The sequence below is a fragment of the Prinia subflava genome, chromosome 19 (genome assembly GCF_021018805.1).
Source record: "Prinia subflava isolate CZ2003 ecotype Zambia chromosome 19, Cam_Psub_1.2, whole genome shotgun sequence".
In the NCBI taxonomy this organism is placed as follows: Eukaryota; Metazoa; Chordata; class Aves; order Passeriformes; family Cisticolidae; genus Prinia; species Prinia subflava.
Genome location: NC_086265.1, coordinates 13725142 through 13746617, shown reverse-complemented (window position 1 = coordinate 13746617; position 21476 = coordinate 13725142). Strand labels below are relative to the sequence as shown.

Here is a 21476-nt window from a genome sequence, read left to right as displayed (position 1 = left end):
CTGCCCAGAGCATTTTTTTGCTGGTCAGTTTAGTAACAGGAAGAAATATTTTGCCCATGGGCAGGAAGAGCAGAAGACTACCCACAAAATTTTTCTTTGCCCACTACTGTCACCAAACCCAAGAATTAAAGAACAAGGTGCAGATGGAAAAGTATGTGGAAGCTGAAGGAAACAGCTTCTCTCACAAGCTTCTATATCATTCAGATCCTAGCTCTAGCACTTTTAAATTAAAGCTGTAGTTATTTATTTCTTTTTAATATCTTAAGATGCATTAGATCTATCTTGGGCAACAAGTCTGGGATAGTTCTGACCTAGGCAGCAATGTAAATGAGCAAGCACACAGATAGGTGGGAATGGAGACGTGCCGTATCCAAATCCCCAACTTCCTCAGATTCAGCATTTGTTTTAAGAGCATTTGTTTCTTCACTTCATTTGAGAAATGCAAAATAAACGTATATGAAATACTCCTGTGAGTACATTAAAAAAAAAAAAAAGGTTAATTGCCACCAGAACTAAGCTAGAAGAATGCCTTGGGATTTCACAGCACTGACAACACCAAAACTCAGCCTATTTTCAGAAAACATCCCTAAAATTCCTAAAGCTGTTTCACTGTAACTTACGAACATTTGTTCATCAGTCTGAATCTTATCTGCAGGTGAAAAAGCAAAAGAGTGAAAAAAACTGAGTGAAAACCAGGTAAACACCTACAGCAAACAATCCAATCCAGAGACACACATGTCTTTCAGCAGGTAAGAGGGGAATAGCAGAGGTAGCCAGAATAATGACCCAGCTGCTCAGTTTAACAGCCCAGGCATACAAAAAGCTCATGAATATTTAAGCTTTGAGCTGAACCAAACACACATGCAAAGCAGGAGAGATATATGAGCACCTGGAGCAAACAGCCAAGGTATTCCAGAGTTTGGAAGCCCCTGCACTCACCGCTGTTTTGCATCCTTAATCCTTTTCTTGACGTCAGCCTCTCGCCGCATGGTGATGGCTGAGTTCTGGACCTGACGCAGTGTCACCTGCAAACAGGCATTGTCCAAGTCAAGCTGGGAAATTCATAAAATTCACTCAATTTATGATTTTCTGCTATTTCAGGAAGAGCTGACAAATGTTTTAAATGTAAAGAAGTCACAACCGGTAGACAGTGGCAACCAGTGTGACTCCACCTGTAGGGCACACTTATGCCAGATTGTTTAAGCAGCTACACAGTTGCTTGGAGGAAAAGTCTACATGTAAAAAAAGGATTAAAGAAATCGAAACCAGTGGCAATGGAACACAAGGAAACATCCAGGGCACCTGGTTACTGTAGTTTCCATGACCTACCAGTAGGAAGCTCAGTGATTTTCAACTGGTGCTATTGACCTTCCTGGTGTCCCTGTCATCCCTCCTCCTCCTCCCAACTCCTGGCACCAGGGCGCAGCCTTGTCCCTCTCAAAGCCACAGTCCCACTGGAGGGAAGCAAAGAGGCCATCTCCAAAAGCCCCTGCCCAAATGCCTCAGAGACAGCTACACAGGCAGCAGGGAACAGCCAAAAAGCCCATAGCTCTAGTTCTGTTCCCCGGGCCGTTTCCCCAGAGGCCATCAGCAAATAGCACCTGGGGTTTGGAGGTCACCTTCCCACGCAAGATATATCAGGGGTGTAAGAAGGGGAATGCCAGCATACTTCTCACTTGGGCTCGACACCATGTGAAGATTCTGAAGCACATCCAGTGGTGATGAGGCCATGGAGATGCCTAAATGCTGCTGGAAGTTCACTGTTGACTGGAGCCATCACCTGCTTAACCAGCACTCAGCATGCTGCCATGGGATGCTGCCCAGTCAGCATCACTCCACTGCCAGTGCTCCAAACCAGCCCTTGGTGCCCACAACATGCTCCCAAAAGCACAAGGCTCACCCTTGACTCTCGCGTGAGATCCCCTCCAAGGCGTAGCTCGAGGGCACGGGCTTTGCTCTCTGCCTCACGAGCCTTCTCTTCCGCTGAAATATACAGGGACAAGGATGATGTCAGCCAATTGGTACAGACAGACCTTGTCAGGCATTCACTCAAGAAGAGCAATTCCAGAGAGCCTTTGCTGCATTGATGTGTACAAGGGTACAAAGGGAACACAAAAACGTACAAAAATCAAACCTTACGTGAGAGGGTCACACTGACACGGCATCTTAAATATGCTCAGAGGTCACAGTCAACATTGGCACAATAGCAGGGATAATATGTGCAAAAGCACCTTTGAAGGAAGGATTCGTGATGAAGTCAACAAGGAACTGGAAAGTATAAGGATGGCTCTGCTTGCTCTGCCTGGTAATGTGATTCAGAGAAATGCTCTCACAAAACCAGGGCTAAGTTCAGGCTTGAAAAGGAGTTCCAAAGAGGTAATTTTCTTGCAGATATTAAGGGAAACGACTACTCTCAGAAATGCTTTCATCTCTGACAAATTGCTATTTTTTGCTTGGAAAAAAGACAAATCTGTGCTACACATTAAATAGGACCCAGCATTTGGAAAACCTACCCTGCATGTGATCCTTGCATGCAAGAAACCTAACACATAAAAGGAACTCCCCTTTTTGCTTTTCTCCTAGACAAACAGGAATGCTGACGATAGGCACATAGCATCCCTGTATTGCTTAAGATTCATTCAATAAACCTCATTTTCTGCAAGGAGAATGGACTGAGAGCAGTCCTGAGTAGGACTTGGAGGAGCTTGTGGGTGAGAGCTGGCAGTGCCCCAGCTGTTTGCACTGGCTCGCAGAAACTGCCCATGCCCAGGGCATGGGGATCCCACAGCGAGGGCAGCAAGGGAGAGGGTTGTGCCCCGCCCAGGTGCAACCCCACTTGCAGAGCTGCCTCTAAGCCCTGGGGCCCAGCACAGAAGGAACTGGAGCTGCTGGAGTGAGTCCAGAGGAGACCATAGAGATGCTCCAAGGGCTGGAGCCCTTCTGCTCTGCACACAGGCTGAGAGAGCTGGGGGTGTTCAGCCTGGAGAAGGCTTCAAGGAGACTTTAGACAAAATGCACTTTAAAATCACTTCTAATCCAAGACATTCTGTGATTCTGTAATTTGGCAATACAATGGGTGCATGCTGAGGGATTGCGTAGCTCACACCAAGGCAAACAACGCCTGCACCACCACACCTAGGGGCACAGCAGCCTGGCTACAGCATACCCAGAAGACATCTCCCTCCCTGCTCTCCTCACAGGGAGATAAACTGTGGCTATGAGACACCCTGAACAAGGAAACACACCTGTGGAGGAGCGACCTTGCCTAAGATTTACATACGACAAGATAAGGAAGAAGATTATAGGCTAGCAATTGGCACCTAGGGATTACCAATATATCTCCACTTGCTTGCCACCCAGAAGGAAACCAGAGTCTGTAGCCAGTCAGATCCTTTACATCACTACAAAATCCCTTTTTCTTTTTACACAGTGACCAATTGGAGTTTTGTTCACCTCATTCCCACAGCAGCATGCTCTGGGGTTCCCAGCTGCTTTCAAAGGACTGTGCTGTGTAACTAGCCATCATCAAGAGACAGCCTGACTAAATCAAGCCAACAGGAGGCTGAAGGCTGCTTAAAGCACTTGGTCCACTTCAACCAGAGTTTATAGAGAAGTTGCTGGTGGGCTAAACATATTTGTGGCTAGTGGAAAGAACACAGTGGTAACCCAGAAGTACATAGGTCAAACCTACTGCAGTGACAACTGAGACAACTGACAGGGACCAATACAGTTACAGGGCTGAGGCCCCAAGGCACAAAGATGTGTATCCTATGCTGGACAGTGAGGATGCAGCAGCTGGAACTCGTATACACAGCCACCCAGAGGACAACAGGCATGGTGTACCCATGGCACTACTAGGCAGGTCACTGGACACACCAAAATAACCTGAAATAATACTTACAGTAGCACAGAGCTGTTAGCTTGCAGTACACCCATGTGACTCCTCACCTCTTCCATTTGTTTGCTTTCCAAACTTTGGAAGGGGATTTCCAGAAGCGAGGCAATGGCAATGCCAAGGTGCCTCAGTGCAGTACTCAGCTTTGGTTCAGAAGAACACAGAAGCAGGTGATGGTCTTTCACAGCCACCTTGCCCAGGAATGGTACTTTTTTCCCAGGTCCACCCACTCACTTGAGGGATCTGGATACTACAGCTTATTGCATGAGGGAGGAAGTTAGTTCCTGTGGAATGAAAAGTGGCTTTTCCTCATCTTAAATATATGTCTTCATTCCTGAGCCATGGCTTTTTAGATATGCCAAAGCTGTGTCACCAATAGTCACTGCTGCTCATACATCATCCCCCTCCAGCTATTTTTTGGTTATCCTGTTTTGATTCCACAAGTTCATATGTTGCATCGTGCTTTTTAGGTCATATTTATCATATTTTCATTTTATGATTCAACCCAGCACACCCCTGTGTTTTTCCCCAGTTTTTGGTCCAACCCAGGTGTTGCAATCCTTCCCTTGCTCAATTCATTAGCATATACCCACGCTGTTTTCCCTAATTCCCCTTTCCTGTTCTGCCACCACTGGGCAATCACCCTGACCCCAACCCCTTCTGCTTTCTGTGTGCATAAAAGCCCTCCATGCACGGGCAATTGGTCTTGGATTCCACCATGCATTGAATAAACCACCTCTGCTCAAACCCCAAGACCCGTGCTGCTGTTCCATCTGTCCCTGCACTGAAAGCGTCAATAACCAGGACTGCAGAGCTCGTAAGGGGGTGTGTCACACCCCGTTCAGTGCCACAACACCTGGAGCACCCCTGGGGTACAGAGGTACCCCGGGGGAACGCTTTACTCATACACTACTTCCAGAGACTCAGCAATCTCTCAGTATGACTGCTTCCAACACATTCCTTGCAGGCAGGTATCTCTGGCATTCTGGAACTGCTGTTTGCTCAGCTGAGACCCCCCATTTCTCACAATGTACTCCAGGGTTTAAAAAAGCAAACTGCAAATCATTCCTGGATCCCTTTAGAGTACTGGAGACCATGAGAAATTAATCATTTCTACCAGCAGGAGAACAAGAAAGCTTGGTGCTACAGATTAAGTCTATTTTCCTACAAGCAAAGCAATGAGATGTATGTCCCTGCGGACAATGCCCTGAGCATGTTTTAGTCCTGGAGGCTCCATGTGACCCAATCTTGCAGTAATAGTCTGAGGTCAGCTGGGAGTTTTCACCACAGAGTCCTAAGCCCTTTGCTCAGCAACCTCTTTTCCCCAGAGCCACCAGGCCCATTCTGTGATCCCTGCACTTCCTGAAGTACTGGATTGGTTTGGTGATCTCTGCACACCAGAAGCACTGGGCCAGTTCACAGAATCACAGAATCAATTAGGTTGGAAAAAGACCTCTGAGATCATGGAGTCCAACCTGTGACCAACACCACCATGTCAACTGGACCATGGCACTAAGTGCCACATCCAGTCCTTCCTTAAACATCTCCAGGGACGATGACTCTGCCACCTTCCTAGGCAGTCCATTCTAGTATCTAATGACCCCTTGAAGAAATTAATCCCAATGTCCAACTTAAACCTCTCCTGGTGCATCTTCTGACTATGTCTTCTTATCCTGTGACTACTTGCCTGGGAGCAGAGGCCTACCCTACAGCCTCCTTTCAGGTAGTTTTACCTGAGCCTCCTTCTCCCTAAGCTAAACCACGCCAATTCTCCATACAGGACATGCACTCCAGACCCTTCACCAGCTCCACTGCCCGTCTCTGGACTCACTCTTAACACCTCAATGTCCTTCTTTAAATGAGGGGCCCAGAACTGCACACAGTACTTGAGTTGTGGCCTCAACAGTGCTAAGTACCAGGCTGGGGCAGGGGGGAAGAATCACTTCCCTGGTCCTACTGGCCACACTATTTCTAGCACAAGCCAGGATGACATTGGCCTTCTTGGCCACTTGGGCACTCTGCAGGTTCAGTGATCCCTGCACACCCAAAGACATGAGGCTCGTTTAGTGATGGAAACGTATGACATTTTAGTGCCAATGGGACCTGTTCTCAGCACTGGGTTCTCAGCAATGGTGCCAAAAATGGGCACCATTTTTCAGTGCCAGATACTAAACTCCACTTTTAAGTGTCATGAAAGCATCACAGACTCCTGAGGGAAGAAGCCTCTCTAAATCTTGCTCTTTGCATCTTCTTGAAAAGCAACGGGGAATGTTTGCTCAAAACCTGCTCTGGCTATAGGACTCAGTCTAAAAATAAATTCACCTATGAGGATTGAGGCACACAATTAAAATCTGCTTAAGCTTCATCCTATCAAGTCTATCTTGCCAGGCTGTACTTCCTAAAGGCGGAACAGAGAACATGGCAATTCACACCATTTCACTCTGCTGCTTTTCTTTGGGGCACAGTCACAGTCACACTGCCCTCTGTGATGCTGTATAGGCTGCGTGTGCCATTATCCCTTGTGTATCTGACCTGCAGCCATGCACAGACACACCTAAAGCAGCTCTGACACAGGGACAGAGGACATATGACTCCAAGTGATTTATGTAGTTGATTTATGAAACCTACCAGAAGATACAGGTCACACATAAATCACATACAACTTCCAAGATTCTTCCTTCACTACAGCATTTTTCCATCAAGGGTTAGGGAGGGATGCTGATTTGTGTGTTAAATTTCTGGAGATTTAATGCAGTTATAATACAGTTTAATGCTGTATTTATGTTTGTGTGACTTCTATATGCTGAATATCCATTAATGACAAACTGAGTTTTCCCTGAGGATTACAGGACTTAACAGGAAAGGAAGATTATATGGGCAAAAGGTAGCATGGAAGGGTTAAAACTAAACATACCAGGGCTCCCTCGTACACCTAGACCAATCCTTTTACTTTTAAGTGACAGAATAAAAATCTACTTTTTTAATTGTCTTAACAGGAAAGGCGCAGAAAGAAAACACAACCAAAAGCTCACAATATGTTAAAGGTGATAGAAGAACTGCAAGGTGACAGGGCTCAGCCAGGCTTCTGCTGGAGTGGAGGGAGACTGCTGGGACTCCAAGGGTTATTCTGTATATCTGCTACTCAGATGAAATGGTCTCTGGGAACAATACACATTCCTTCCATCGCATGAATGTAGTTCATCTGTAGTTGCTGCAATAATTCAGTTCCTGGGCAATCCCGATGATCCCAGATGCAAGCAATCCCAGATCACACCAATCAAGGGTTTGGTCCTTCCCTTAGCAACAGCTGAATGAGGGCACATGCATACCCTTGACAACTCACCTATCCTCGCCATGTGCTCTGCTTTCTTCACTTCTTGCTCTGCACGTGTCTTGAAACGGTTTGAAGTGTATTTGTACATCCTGTGATGATCAAAATTTATAATCAGCAAGCTCAGAAGTAAGGTCAAACCAAAATTTCATCACTGCACGAGAGAGGTCCCCACATGCTACTCCCCAACAGATTCAATAAATGGAGGAGGTTTACATATCATGAACTGGACATTTTTAGATGAAGCTAGCCAAAATCCTTTTAAGTCAGAGATGTTTTGGTAGTAGCTACAACCACAATACCCTCTCTTTTTCTGCATTAACCTGTGGGTGTGAAATATATCCATATTCTTGTAGCAAATCTCAAGACTTAGAGAGAGAATTTCTTCAGAAGTAGAAAGGAGGAGTGAATATATATGGAAAATGCTGCTCAAAACCCTCCCACTACAGTAAATAAGCTTTTCTGTGAACAGCTGTCCACAGGTGCAGTCTGACAGGTCCATCTCACATAGGGCTAGCTCAAAGCAGAGCAACAGTTTGACCAGAACTTCAAGTTTCAGGACACTTCTGTGTGCTTCACATCTGACTCACAACCTTTTAAACTGTGCTGGAGATGGAGCAGCTTGTTTCACCTTCCCTGCATAACATGCCAAATACAGATCCAAATTCATTGACTCCTGCAGAGTGAGAGATGGGTGTTTGTGAGGCAGAAGCTCATGAATGTGCATCCCTTTCAAGCATATCAGGAGGAAAGATGATACCTAGGACAAGCAGAGCCTGCGGGAACTCAGATCACCTTAAGACATGAGGTTTTGGATATACCAAGAGGAGAATCCCATCCCAAATTGACGGGATAGACTTTTTCAGTATTTAGCTAAACCAAAAGCCTCTAGAAATGCTGTTTTTACACAGAGGCAAAAATACATGGGGATGTAACACTTGACTGACCAACTGATTGGAATCACACTTAGATCCTAATGAGAAACAAAATTTCCCCTAAATGGCAGATAAACTGTCAGGATTCATAAGAAACAACCTTGTACTGATGAAAAGTTTTGTTTAGTTTTGTTTCTGTGGGTGAGCACACAAGAATGTCAGTACTGACATCAGACACAGTCTCACCAACAGGAATCCCTTGCTCCCAAATCTAGAAAATTAATACAAGGACAGTTTCCAGAAATACATTTTGCTAAACTCATTTTCTGCTATTTATAAGGATTTCCTTCCTGGGGAAAAAGCAGGCAGGTACTAAGACTTCCAGAAATCACAGCTGGTGATTTCATCATGTCAGGAGCTACAGAGTCAGGATTTTGGTGGTGCCATCTCTAACCCATGCAAGGTTGATGAAAGCTATTGGGGCCAAGAGACAGCACACTCTGAAAGCCAGGCTGCTTTCAACATGTTGGCATAGCTACATTACTTCCCCCATATCCGCCTGACTTCGAAGCGGAAAATTAAAAGACAAGAGAAGTAGAGTGCAGCTGAATTATCCTCCCACGCCCAGCTCAGAGCGCAGGGCAGCACTTGAGGGGACTGTAGGATCAGTACTCCTTTGCCACAGGGAGCACTGCAAGCAGCTGTGGGGTATCCTGTATGATGGCACTGTGAGCCATCACCAGTTTCAAGACATTTATTCCACCTGCCTTGAGTGTCCTCATGGAGGCACATGACTTGCATGTGGCCTGTCTACTTCTACCTGCACAACCCATATTGCTAAACAAGCTCCAACAGGTACTGAGGAAGAGATGGAAGCAATCCTTCAGGAGATACAGGCCATTCCCAGGGAAACTGGGAATGTGGTAACACAACCTCAAATGCTGGTGAAAGATCTGCACAAAATTAGCCCACCCCTGCCACCAGGATGTTATCAGATCCAGAAAGGTGAGGAGAAGCCTCTCCCACATAAACACGGGTGCTGAGAAACAGAAAAGAAGTGTCCTGCTCAGAAGATGCACTGTTATTCCTGAAAAATTCCTGCAAAATCTTTTTTTCAGTACAGGCACTTACATACCCTAAGTCCACAGCGGATTTCCATTCATTGTCCACTAACACCACTAACACATGAACTGTCGGAGTCCAGGACATCCCTCTGGCCGCCCTGGAGGGTTTCGAGACTGGACCGAGGGGTCTGGGATCTGTCCAAGGGGGTCAGCCAGCCTCACACAGAGCCCAGGAGGAGACTGCCTCTGATCCCTGTCCATGGGAGTGAATGCCCACATTGTATGAAGAATCACAAGTTGACAGAATTCAAAATAAGTAGTAGTTAGTTTATCATAGAATGTAAATGTAGAATCTAGGATTTTTAGTATATGGGCTTGAAGAGGCAAGATGGAGGAATTGGGGAGTGGTCCTGTCCTCCTTGTTCTTGTTCTTTTCCCCCATTTTTGGCTGAGTTGTATTACAAGGATTGGTTTAGAGTAGAAATGACATGTTAACAGAGGTAGTAAGTATTGTTAAGATGTTGTAAATAAAAAGTACGTTGTGGATGGTGGTTGGGTCAGGGGGACCGTACATAAAGTCGGGGGACCCTCTGATCCGGCCAGTCTGCCACGTGTCCTGCACTGCTGGGGACGCCTTGCAGAGCTGGGAAAGAACTAAGAGATAATGAAAGAATAAACAACCTTGGAAACATGGACTGGCACACTCTGTTTGTCTTCTCTGGCTCTGGCGCGGGACCTTTCGGGCAAGAAAAGCTCCAAAGCCCCACATACCTCAGGGAACAGCAACCCCGAGGAGAATCTGAGGGAACAGCAACCCTGAGATAGAACCTGCAGACAAGCCACTGTACAGGTTTTTCCTTCAGAGGTAAAAGCAACCTGACTGACAGCAGGAGGGAGCCCCCTCTAAAAGAAAAGATCCCTTCACATGTCCCACACAAGCACACCAGTTACTCAGGCTGTAAGACAGCAGCACCTCCACTGTCTGTTCCCCATCCCTTTGCTTGACCAGGAAGGTTCAACACTTACCTGGCTCAGGCTACTGGGCCATGTAGCTACTAGCCATGCTAAAGAGCTGAGCATCACTGCTACATCAGCTGACCCCAAAGGAGCACCATAATGGAGATCCCTGCCCCTGTGCATTCACACACAAAACAGTGCCTGTACAAGTGCAAGGGATTAACCCAGTACTAACCTGCAGAGCACTCAAAGCCTAGTATATAAATGGGGATGGTGAGCTCTGGCTCCACCTCTAAAGGGAAAGTGAGGGCATAAGCATCCCTTTTCAGCAGGTTCAGGGAGAAAAATGTAAAAAAAACCCCCACATCTATGGCAGTAAAAGCAGAGTAAGTCCACTTTCAGAATGGACTGATTTACTGGTTATCCCTTTGGAAAGGGGCACCGAGGGCAAATTTGAGCTCTCCGCAGGAAACAGACTGAGCTTCCTCAACCTGCCCTGGACACAGTGTGGCATGTACCCCCAAGAGCTGTGCCGGCTTTCAGAACCCACAGTGAAGGCTTTGATGGCTTGTCCTGATGACCACACAGCACCTGGAGACCAAAGGTGGCATCGGGAAGTCCAGCCACAAGGGAGTAGTCTGGACACTCCAGAGAGGCCCAGTAAAGCCACAATAATTGCCACAAGTCTGACAAGATTTACACTGTGGTCTACAGGAAGGCCTTGCAGAGTCTTTACTGCTCTGTTGCAGGAATGGGGATTTTAAATGTAAATGTCTTTACAGTGTTCAGGAATTTGTACTGATCTGTCACCATAAGCAGATTTACAGGAGTCTGCTCAGATGTGGCACAAGCAGATCTGTGAGATACAGCTGCCATTAGCACTAATCCATCAGCTTGGGGCTCCTTAGAACAGACTACTGACCACTTGAAAAAGAAGACACTGAGGTAAATGAACATCTGGGGTGACCTGGGACATCTATACTGCCATGACACTGGCAGCATCACCCACAATGATGGCATCCTGTCTGTGAGTCTTACAAGAACATTGTCTCTGATGAGATTAAAAACCTGTGTCCTCCTCTGGTTTCTCTCCCTAGTACTTTGGACTGCAGCACAAACAAAAGCAACACAAGGCCCTCATATGTAGGGAAAACATGGTCAAAAATCTGGAAATTGAGAGATTCTCTACCCAGTAAATCAGATTTACAATGGCAAGTTCCCTGCCTTCCACAGGGAAACAACTGGCCTGACCAGCATGAGGAGCAATGGGTATAATATTATTTTGGTGAGGTTTCTGATACCATTTCAGACAGTCTCATGTAAGGAGCTGAGGAAGCCTAAGTTTAAAACCAGTCAGGCTCTTCAGGCTCTGTCAGTGGCATGACACTGGCCTGTGGCTGCTACCACTGCCTGGTAGACTGAGAGTGAGCCCAAAATTCTCTACTAAAAAAATCCACAAATACTCTACAAAATTACTATTGTTTTCTTCAAATAAATTATGCCAGGATATCTAGAATGCAGACTGTGTGCTCCCAAAGAATCCACCTCAAGCAGACTTAAATACAGGTTTCCCTTTCTCCTCCCATCCCAGTAACCTTTTCCAGTCTCTGTTCAATTCAGCCAACTGACCGCACACCCCAGCTCACTGTCACATTTTTTGTTTAAGGAAATTTAAAAGGAACATAGGGAAAGCTTTTTCTCAATCTCTATTCAAACCTAGATTAGCTACATATAAAAGCAACTGTTTCACAGTGCTCAGCCTAGTTTCTTTTTGGAAATAATCCTAACACCCACCATATGTATTTCCTTCTTCTGCTCAAAAAAAAACAGTTACCCAACAGTTTTGTGTATGGCACTTCATACAACCAGGATCTTAATTTGTTTGCTCTGAAAGGGAGCCAAATTTTATCAATGACTCATGTAACTTTCAAAGGCATTAGATTTTCCACTAAGTATCTCTCTTCCCATGATGTCTGCAGCACATGCCATTCTCTTATGGTCTGATTCTGTGGCTTTAGGGTTAGGGTTAGGAATGGAATTATGCAGGATACATGTGGAGAGCAAAACACTATGTCTTCTCTCTAACTCCAAATGGTCCCACAAATCCACAGATTTTGGATCCAACACTTACCTTGGCTTGTAGAGGCAGCATGAGAGTCGTTTGGTTTGCACTTTGTGTCCATTGATGAAGATCCTCATCCTGGGATCAATATAAAGCACAGCAGCATAGGCACGGAAGGAGCGGCGCTCCGGCTTGCTGCAAAGAGAGCCATCTACTTCAGAAATCCGCCCAAGAGATACCATCAGCAAAACAGGCAGGTGAAAGAAAAGGACTTTCTGTTTTAATTACCATGGAGCTACATTAAGGAAAGCTTTTTTTGATTTTTTTTTCTACCTGTGTCTTCTCTAGACTCTTTGTTGAGCTGTACATCCTAACTACTGCTACAAGACACTGATACACGTTACTGCAGCCTGAAGAGGGAGTTTGAATACATCTAGATAATAATGGCCAAAGCTATAAACTGGACTATTTAACACTAACAGTGTGCCCATCTACCAGGGCTTTTCTTCCTTTCATTGTGTCAGCAGTACACTGCCACAGAATCTGCACCACTCACTGACACACATGGTAAGTACCACAACATCAGAAGGATAAGGCAATGATCAGTGGCAATCATGCCTGCCTTACAAACAAGCATTAAAGATGCTGAGATCCCTTAGAGGGCCCCAAAGAATTTGCTCAGTATCGTCATTCTAATACATATACAAAGCTGCTTTACAGGGTTTGAAACTTCCTATGGAAAATTCAAACACTTCAGGGAAGAAGCACATTATCTCATCAAAAAGGTAAAGCTTGCTATATGTGCCCATGGAGCTCTGGGATTTAATAAAGCATTTGGTTCATTTCAGCTCATTTTTTCATTTTCAGGCTACAGGTGATCAATCAGCTCTCTCTAAAGAGGGCTCTGTGCTCCTCCAGATGCCCTCCTGAGCACACCCTTCTTGCCCCTCTGCAGGGAGGAGTGCTCCCTGCTCTCTGACACATGTGATGATACACCTCACCTGGCCTCCCATACCATCCACCCACAGAGGCTGACCTGCACAGCCCCTCAGGTTTGGCACAAAATCACAAAACACACACATAAAGTCTGGGAGCAGCAGTGACATATAACCAACTCTCATTCTGAAGAAAACATCTTTGATAGGCATAGAAAAGGAAACATATAGGTTAGGGCTCCTTTTTTTATGGTGCCTAAAGGACACTGAGTCTGCTGCTTTGACTAAGCTAAGATCAGCCCACACAGGCATTCATCCCAAACACAGCCACAAGACCCATGAGCTGACACACACATGAACCCGAAACTGCTAAAGAACAAACTACAGATCTTCTAAATTCTCTAATTCACTACACAAGAGAAGCCCAAAAAAACCCTACGCACAGTATATGGCCAAACCCTACACCAAATCTGATCAGAGTCTGTTACACCAGTCACACTTACGTTCCCTCTGGGGATGTTTCTGCCATCTGAATATCTTGAGGGTCAGAAGTCACATCCAGCTCTGGCTCTCCATTATCCATTACTTTCAGGTTAAAGATGATCACCAGGGTGCCTGAGTAAGTAACAAGTCAACCAGGTGAATCCCAGCCAAACCCCAAATACCTCACTTGTGACCTGCACCATCCACACTGTACCTTTCTCACCACGTATCTTATTGAACTGGTCCATCACTTCCCGTTCTGATTTGAAAGGGGAATACTTGTAAATGAGCTCCGTCTCAATAGCAAATTTCTCTATGTTGTCCGTCATGGGTTCACAGCTCCGTGCGTTCCAGGTGGGTAGGGGAACGATGACCTGCAAATCCCATTATGTTGAGAGTGACTCAGGATCTCCCACTCCAGTCAGCCCCTCCTGCAGGTCATGGTCCAGTAACTTACCCTCCTGACAACCCACTAAGTCACCATGAGAGTACTTTCCAGCTTTTCAGATGTTTGCATGTCTGTCAAATGCCTCTTTGCCAGCCTCTGAGTTGCCTCAACACCAGTGAACCATTCCCAAGTCACATGTATGGTACTGCCTACTCACACACTCAGTGACTTTTTTCCCCTTCCCATGTAGTAACTTTTAATACTAAAAAAACCATTCTGGCTTAATTTCTGTCTTGAACTTAGATATCCTTCACTCATATTTATCCTGATCTCAGTATTTGATTTTTTAAAGGATGCTAGCAAGGTGGTTCCTGACATTTAGAGCAAAAATACAGACAGAATTATAAACTGCAGCTGCACATCAAGGACACAAATACCATTCCAGAACTGCAGTCAAGCCAAGAAAGTAGTCAGAGCTGCTGTGGGAATTAGAATTACTTTACTGTTCCCAACCTGCTTCAGTCATGGGCTGGCTACCAGCATGCACTGCCCCTCTCCAGCTTCTCTACACAAGTCCCTTCAATCCCTCCCTCATAATGGAAGATGCTTTCTGAGATACCACTCCAGTCCAAATTTAAAACTTTTCAAATATACAAACTTTTCATAGGTAGAACTACACTGACTTTTTATTAAAAATCAAAAATATCTGTAAGAAGAGACACAACTGTAGTTAATGACCTATGGGTAGCAACTTCAAATACCTTTAATTCTCTACACAAAACCGAATCAGAGCAGTAAAATGAAATACATCTCAAACTCAAATTCTGTGGGAAAAGGAAAATGCAAGATGTGTGGGCATGCCCTGAGCTTAGCATAAGCACACCTTTACGTGACTCACACAAGCCCTTCAAACTTGCTTTACTCTAGAGAGACTTCTCAGTTAGAATTAAAACCAAAAGGAAAACAACTTTGTTGACTTTGCAGAAGCCCTACAAGCATAATGCCAAAAGAAAACCATACACTGATCCCACCACAGTCACAACCAGCCCTGATACAGACTCTTCTGTGAGAGCTGGGCAAGTTCAGATGAGGCAGCACTCACTATATTAGTTCATTACAAGTAGCATATGCAAACCTCGTCGATGCCTTCTTCTTCATGGAATGTCCGTGACAAGAGGAGGCAAGTCATGGTGTTATCTTTCTTTGTGAACAAGATAAAATCCTTCCCAATCCGCATGGAACCCCTGTAGACAGAGGTCAGACTGTGTGTTACACCTGATGTACCACACTATTCAGAACTCAGGCCACATTACTGAGCTTTCTTCCCATTATGTTCAGTAATGAGATGCCAAGAATAGATTAGGCAGAAGGGCTGAAACAGCAACTACCATTTCTTTCTAAACATCTCATTCATTTCAAAAGGCATATCAATCTGAGCACTTTCATAGTGTTTCAAAATATTTAACACCAGTCACAATTAAAAGCTGCACAGCATTGTAGACTTGTATTATATAGAAAGTTTAAACAAAAATTAAAAAAAAATTAAAAAGACAACCGAGGTGAGATGTGACAATAACCTGCAAATCTCTGAGCAGAAATGTCAGTGAGAAAGCAAGCATATTCCTCATTTCACTGTACCTATAATCAAGTGCAGCAGTCTGGAGACTGAAAGTTCATTTCCTAACCTAATTAAAGTCTGACACTTCAGCTAAGCATCTTATTGTCACAAAAAGGGACAATCCCCTCTTCCTCCCCACTCCCCTATCCCAAACAGTGTCTCTATCTTCTCTACCAAGTTATCCTGTTATCAAACTCATTCAAAACACCTTAACAGATAACAATTAACATTGCATTGAAAGAATTGTTACGTCAGCACATTTCTCTTCAAATTGGATGAAGTCCATACTCCAGCGATACCACAACCCACCTTTCACATGCTGAGGCTTCAGGCAGCATTTCTCAGATATAATACAGTACACCTCTTGCTCAAGGTTAAGAAGGGACGGAGAACTGTCCTGGAAGCATACAGTCAGGATCTGGGATCTGTCCTGCACTGCAGCTGAACCGACAGTGTTTCAAGATCTAATCCTGGATTTTTTCCCCCAGGTTATAGAGTCCCACAGATTTCCCAGTAGGATGCATACAATCAAGCCACATGGGTGAGCACAAAGCAGAACAGTCGGAGTAAGTCACAAAGCCCTATAACTTTTCCAAAAACACAGCAAACTTCTTCTTTCCTAGCAAATCCACTCCAACCGGTAGGATTCTGTTCCCACATGTGCTCCTCTGCACTTAATCCCACCCCTCCTCTCATTGCTTCCATCATTCCTCTTCTCCCTGCATTTGTCTGGTTTAAGAACAAAAAGAAAAGGTTTAAGTCCATCTGCCTTGCACCAGACAAGTTTCCTGTTGGGAGGCTGCAGCACTATTTTGCTCAAATTGTATTACATGACTGTAACGGACATTACCATTTTGTTTCCAGCTCTTCCATTATTTTCCCTGAGCTCTGACCTGTACCCCCTGCCTCATGCAAACATAGTGCCAAACCACTGCCATCACCCTTCTTGGCCACTGGAAAACTAAGATGTTGACAGAGCTCCTGTCAGGGGATCTTAGAGTTCATCTGCTTCTTTGTTTGGTTGTTTTTTTTTTTCCCTGGGGAAAAAGCTATACACCTCTGAGCAAGAAGTACATCGATCACCTGGACTGTGACCTCCCCAACCTCAGGAGGCTGGCTCTTGTACCTACGATTTCAAGCCGTTCCCATACTGCCCGATTTGAGTGGACTCAGGTGATCGCTTGGCTGATTTACCAAACTGGATAACACTGGCAGCTTCATCTGCAACAAGAGACAGGGAACAAAAAAGGCTTATTTCAGTCTAGAGACATACACACGCTTATTTTAGATAAAGAAGGAAGAAACTCCTTCACCACTGGAAATAGGCCAGAGAAGAGGCCAGAAGCCCAAGATGGAGTTCTATCCTGAAGCTGTACCACAGAGCTCTATGAGACACACACTGCTTAAGGGTACCAATGTTGCCAGATGCTTTGTACAGGTGCCATGAATCTGACAAAAAGAATTTTAAGTTTCAGTCTAGTTCACTTTCCCATCTGAATGGTATGAAGATGTTTCTTTTTGAAAAAAAAAATTCCACAAAAATGGTCTATTGTGGCCACCACAGCTGTCAATTCTCATAAATTAAGACCCTAGGATGCAGTGGGTGTGTTGTACCCGATATCCCACTGACACCAAACACTTGAGAGCACTGGCACTAGAGCATAAGTCAGGATTATTAAAAAGGTCAAGAATCCAAAATAAACACAGCTATTTCTTCACAGTGCTGAACTGAACACTCTGGTTAATTAAAGCACTAGCAGGGCACAAGCTAACTTTGGCAGAAGATTGCTGGAGCCCTGGCAGCAGGACAGCTGGGGAGAAAGTCAACACAAGCAGGTCCTACAGCAATTAGCAGAAGATTTCAATAGCACAGGACAAAATTAAAGGACACAATGGCGTTACAGCTCAGAGGGCTTGTCGTTTTTAGTTCCAGCCTTTCTATTGTTTAAGAGATAAAGCCTTTTAACGTCATCCCCAGGACAGAACGATTCCTTTCCCTTCCGCCAGGAGATAGTAATCATTTCACAAGGGTTTACTAGGAGAAATAAAGTTTAATTCCAGAGACAAGGAACACAAAGTACCTTACCGTGAAGGCTAAAATCAAATGCATACACAAGCTATAAGGGAGCACAAAACATCACCCAACCCACCAGCCAACTATGGGGAGGTTGAGCCCACAGACAAGCTAGATTTCAGCACACAGGAGACTCACACAAGCCTATCAGCATTGACCAGTTTTACAGTAAAATATTCAGTATTAACACCATTGGTGTGACATGACATTACTGAGCTGGTGTCAGAATGCCATTTTCAGTTTAAATTATATTCAGATTTAAAGACATAAATACAGGAGAACAAGTGTGCAAACACCTCGCTGCCTCAACTGCAGTTGTTCTCAATGGAGCTCCACAGCTATTCCAGAAACAGCTTTGGACTGGATAACAGTACCTCTGCCTTCCCTTCAGCCTACTTTAGTATTTTCTATCCAAAGAAAGAAAACTTTGGAATGTCTTGTATTTGCGATCTGGGTAAAGATGTTGGTGATGATGATATTATTACTCTAACTACTATTACTGTGTTATTTTTAAAGCCTGGTAAGGAAAGCAGATAGGAGATATTCTAAAAAGAGAAGGACTATTGAAATCTTTTTGCTCTACAAACATTTTTCAGTAACTATTTTTAAGAAAATTTTAGAAAGTCTAAAAATGGTAAAGAATAATTATCCAAAGCACTTCCGCCCTCAGGAAAGGTGACCAGATGGTTTATCACGCAATGCTAAATGTCTGAAACCACCCTATTATGACTCTTCTTTCACGGCAGAGGGATGAAGGTTATTCTGAGCAGAGGGGACAGTAAGGTAGCACCTCTCTCCAGGCTGTCTTTAGTAGAGATTTAATAGCTATATTCTCCCAAGAATCAAGATAGAAATTAATTTTTTCCAGCTCTTTATAAGCTCTGGAGGGTGTTTTCCTTAAGGCTATTTTAGTCACACTATTTTTGTTTTGTTGTGTCTCAAAGTTATTTGATTTAAAAAAGCCAAACTCCCCAGAAAACAAAAATGGGGGAGGGAGATCTACACAAAACAAAGAGAAAAAACAAGGTGAAGAAATTCACTCAAGATGGTCAAGGTAACAGGTTGATCTTCAAAGCCCAAGAAATCAAAGGCACATATATATGGATTCTTCATAAGGAACAATGGATGCCTGGATGAAGGAACTGGTGGATGGAGCTGTTCATCTCTGCATGTTCCTGAAGTCAGATGCTGCTTTGCTCGTTGAGCAGAGTCCTCTTGGATCTCCAAGTTCTTCTGAGAGTGCACTAAAGAAAGTCCCAGTCTGAGCAGAGAAAATTATACTTTCTGCCTTCTCCACAAATTCATCTGCTATAGTCACATTAGGAGGAGTATTTGCAGTGGACTCAACAGCATCCTCAAAAGATATCCCAGAGTTAAAGGATTTAATTCACTACCTGGGGGAAATTAGTCTAAGGCCAAGCTGAACTTCCCCGAGGATAGGGGAACAAGGGAGAAGCTGGTGGTGTCCTTTGTCACTGTAACAAACACAGGACACCAACCCTACCTGGGGCAATGGCTGGAAACAGACAGTGACTGACAAATCACTTTGATATATGTTCCTGTAATTTATTTTTAAAATCTGTTAACTTTAGAGGAAATATCAATGTTTAGGTTAAAGATTTAACCTTAAACAAGGTTAAAGACACATTTTCTCCCAAGAATTGTGTAGACTGTTCCCCTGAAAGTGGCCCCCAAGACTCATTGTCCACACACACAAGTATGTACACACTCTAAAGCAGGAGTTAGAGTTCCAGTTAAACAGTGTTCCTCACCATTGTGAGCCTTGGATAAACAGTATTTTTATAATACAAGACCTAGTAAAGCAACCAAGTCACTACTACTTAAATAACTACTTCCATTAAAACAAAAGCTGGTTTGAGCTTCCAAACTTCAAAAATACAGTTGAAAAAAGCAAGACCTGATATATTTGTTTCAATATCTCAAAAAGCAATGGAATAAGACCTCTTAAAAAGTACAACCCAGACAAGGCAGGTGACTGGGCTAAGTGTGCAGAGATTTACACAGGCAAGTCACACCTGACTGATTTGATCACCTTCTACAAGACAGCACTTTCTGTCCATATGGAGAGAGCAGTGGGTATTATTTGGCTGGACTTCAACAAAGCGTTGAACAGTTTACCATAGCCTGTTCCTGGACAAACTGGAGAGACATAGACCAGGCAAGTGGTACACAAAACAAGTAGGGAACTGGCTTATGGGTCATGCTCGAAAGTGATCATCAATGGTTTTCACTCCGGCTGGCAGCCTGTCACAAGCAGAGACCCCAGGGATGGATGCTCTTGTTGGCTGGGAAATCAGCCAGAGTCAAGACAGCTCTCAATATGAGTTAAAAATCTTGCTGGTTTATTCAGCTTTTTGGCTTACATTTATACCATGCTAAGCATATCATGCACCTAACTTTGAACATCATTGGTTAAACCATAGTGTTCACACGTCCTTGCAGTATATAGAATTGGTTCAGAAGCTCTGTCCACAAAGCTAAATGCTGCAAATCTTTCCCAACTTATGGTCAATGCATCCTGTCTAGCATCCTGTTACAGCTATTGTTCCAAGCTTTACTTCCTCCTTATCCCATCTAAGGAATGGTTCAAGGATGTTTCAGCTTCTACTCATCCCTTAAACTAAGAGCAGGATTGTGCACATGTCCCTGCTTTTCCAGCCATGCATCCACATGCTCTGTCCTACACTGCTCAACATCTCCATACAGGATCTGGATACTGGGGTGTTCTTGCACCCTCACCAGCTTTGTTGATGGTGGTAAATTGGGCACATAAGGAATGCTTTCTTAGACACCTGGACAGGCTGGAATAGTGGGCAAGGAAGATTGTGTCAGAAGTTCAAGGGAAGTGTAAAGTCCTACACCTAGGATTAAATAACCCAAGAGCCCAACACAGACTGGAATCAGCAGATTGGGAGTGTTCCACAGCAGCAACTGAGGCAAACAGTATCCTGGACTGTATCCACAGGGACATTGCCAACCTCATGTTTGTCAGCACTACCCCACCTGCAGTACTGTGTTCAGTTCTGTCTCCTCAATTCAGGAAAGATGCAGACAGACTGAACAGGGTGCAAAGGAGATGATCAGAGGCCTGCAGAATCTGCTCTACGAGGAGAATTTGGTCTCCTTCCTTGAGAAGAAAGGACCGAGGGGGAATCTCATCATAGCATTACAGCACTTGAAGGGTAGCTACAAAGAGGATGGAGGCTCTCCCTTCCCTAGGAGCCACATAAAAAGAGGCAATAGAGACAAGTTGCACTGTGAGAGATTTCTTCCTAAAATAAGTGAGAATTTTTTTAGAGTTCAATCAGTCATTTAATCAATCACTGGAACAACCTCCCCAGGTATGTGGTGGAGTCCCCATCACTGGAGAGACAGGGTGCTAAATCATCTCTTCCCTTTCCCATAAAAGGCTGGAACAAATTACCTTTGAGGTACTTTCAGCCTGAAGACTTCTATGATGAAAATGCCAGGTAGAAACTTATTTTCTTCAACTGCTTAAGAATAAAACTACAGTCACTTCCTAAACTAGCCGTTCTATTTTTTCAACCTGCAAGTTGATCCATTGAATCATTCAACCTGTATTTTGATTGATTAAATTCACACAGCACTTTCAGAGCCAGGCAATAGGTAAAATTTCAAGCCTGAGTAGTGATTTCACTGATAGTATGAGAAATCTGATGTGCTGCATGAGACCTATTGTTCGGTTTTCTATGGACTCCTATCTAGTTCCTTACAAAAAAGCCAAACTTTTGGGCCAGTACTATTATTCTCTA

General features: G+C 44.3%; 1 protein-coding gene across 4 annotated transcripts in view; it reads right to left on the bottom strand.

The window, feature by feature from the left end:
• Window positions 1-21476, bottom strand: part of MORC2 (MORC family CW-type zinc finger 2) — a 50652-nt gene that overhangs the window by 16040 nt on the left and 13136 nt on the right. For 2 of the 4 annotated variants that reach the window (XM_063416237.1, XM_063416235.1), the window contains exons 5-12: window positions 16739-16829; window positions 15126-15234; window positions 13817-13976; window positions 13623-13734; window positions 12254-12379; window positions 7239-7318; window positions 1901-1983; window positions 940-1025 (exon numbers count right to left, since the gene is read on the bottom strand). In XM_063416237.1, coding sequence (XP_063272307.1) covers window positions 940-1025; window positions 1901-1983; window positions 7239-7318; window positions 12254-12379; window positions 13623-13734; window positions 13817-13976; window positions 15126-15234; window positions 16739-16829 — 847 coding nt within the window. Of the gene's footprint in view, window positions 1-939; window positions 1026-1900; window positions 1984-7238; window positions 7319-12253; window positions 12380-13622; window positions 13735-13816; window positions 13977-15125; window positions 15235-15917; window positions 16006-16734; window positions 16830-21476 lie in introns of those variants that run through there. The other 2 variants (XM_063416238.1, XM_063416239.1) reach the window with 2 other exon arrangements.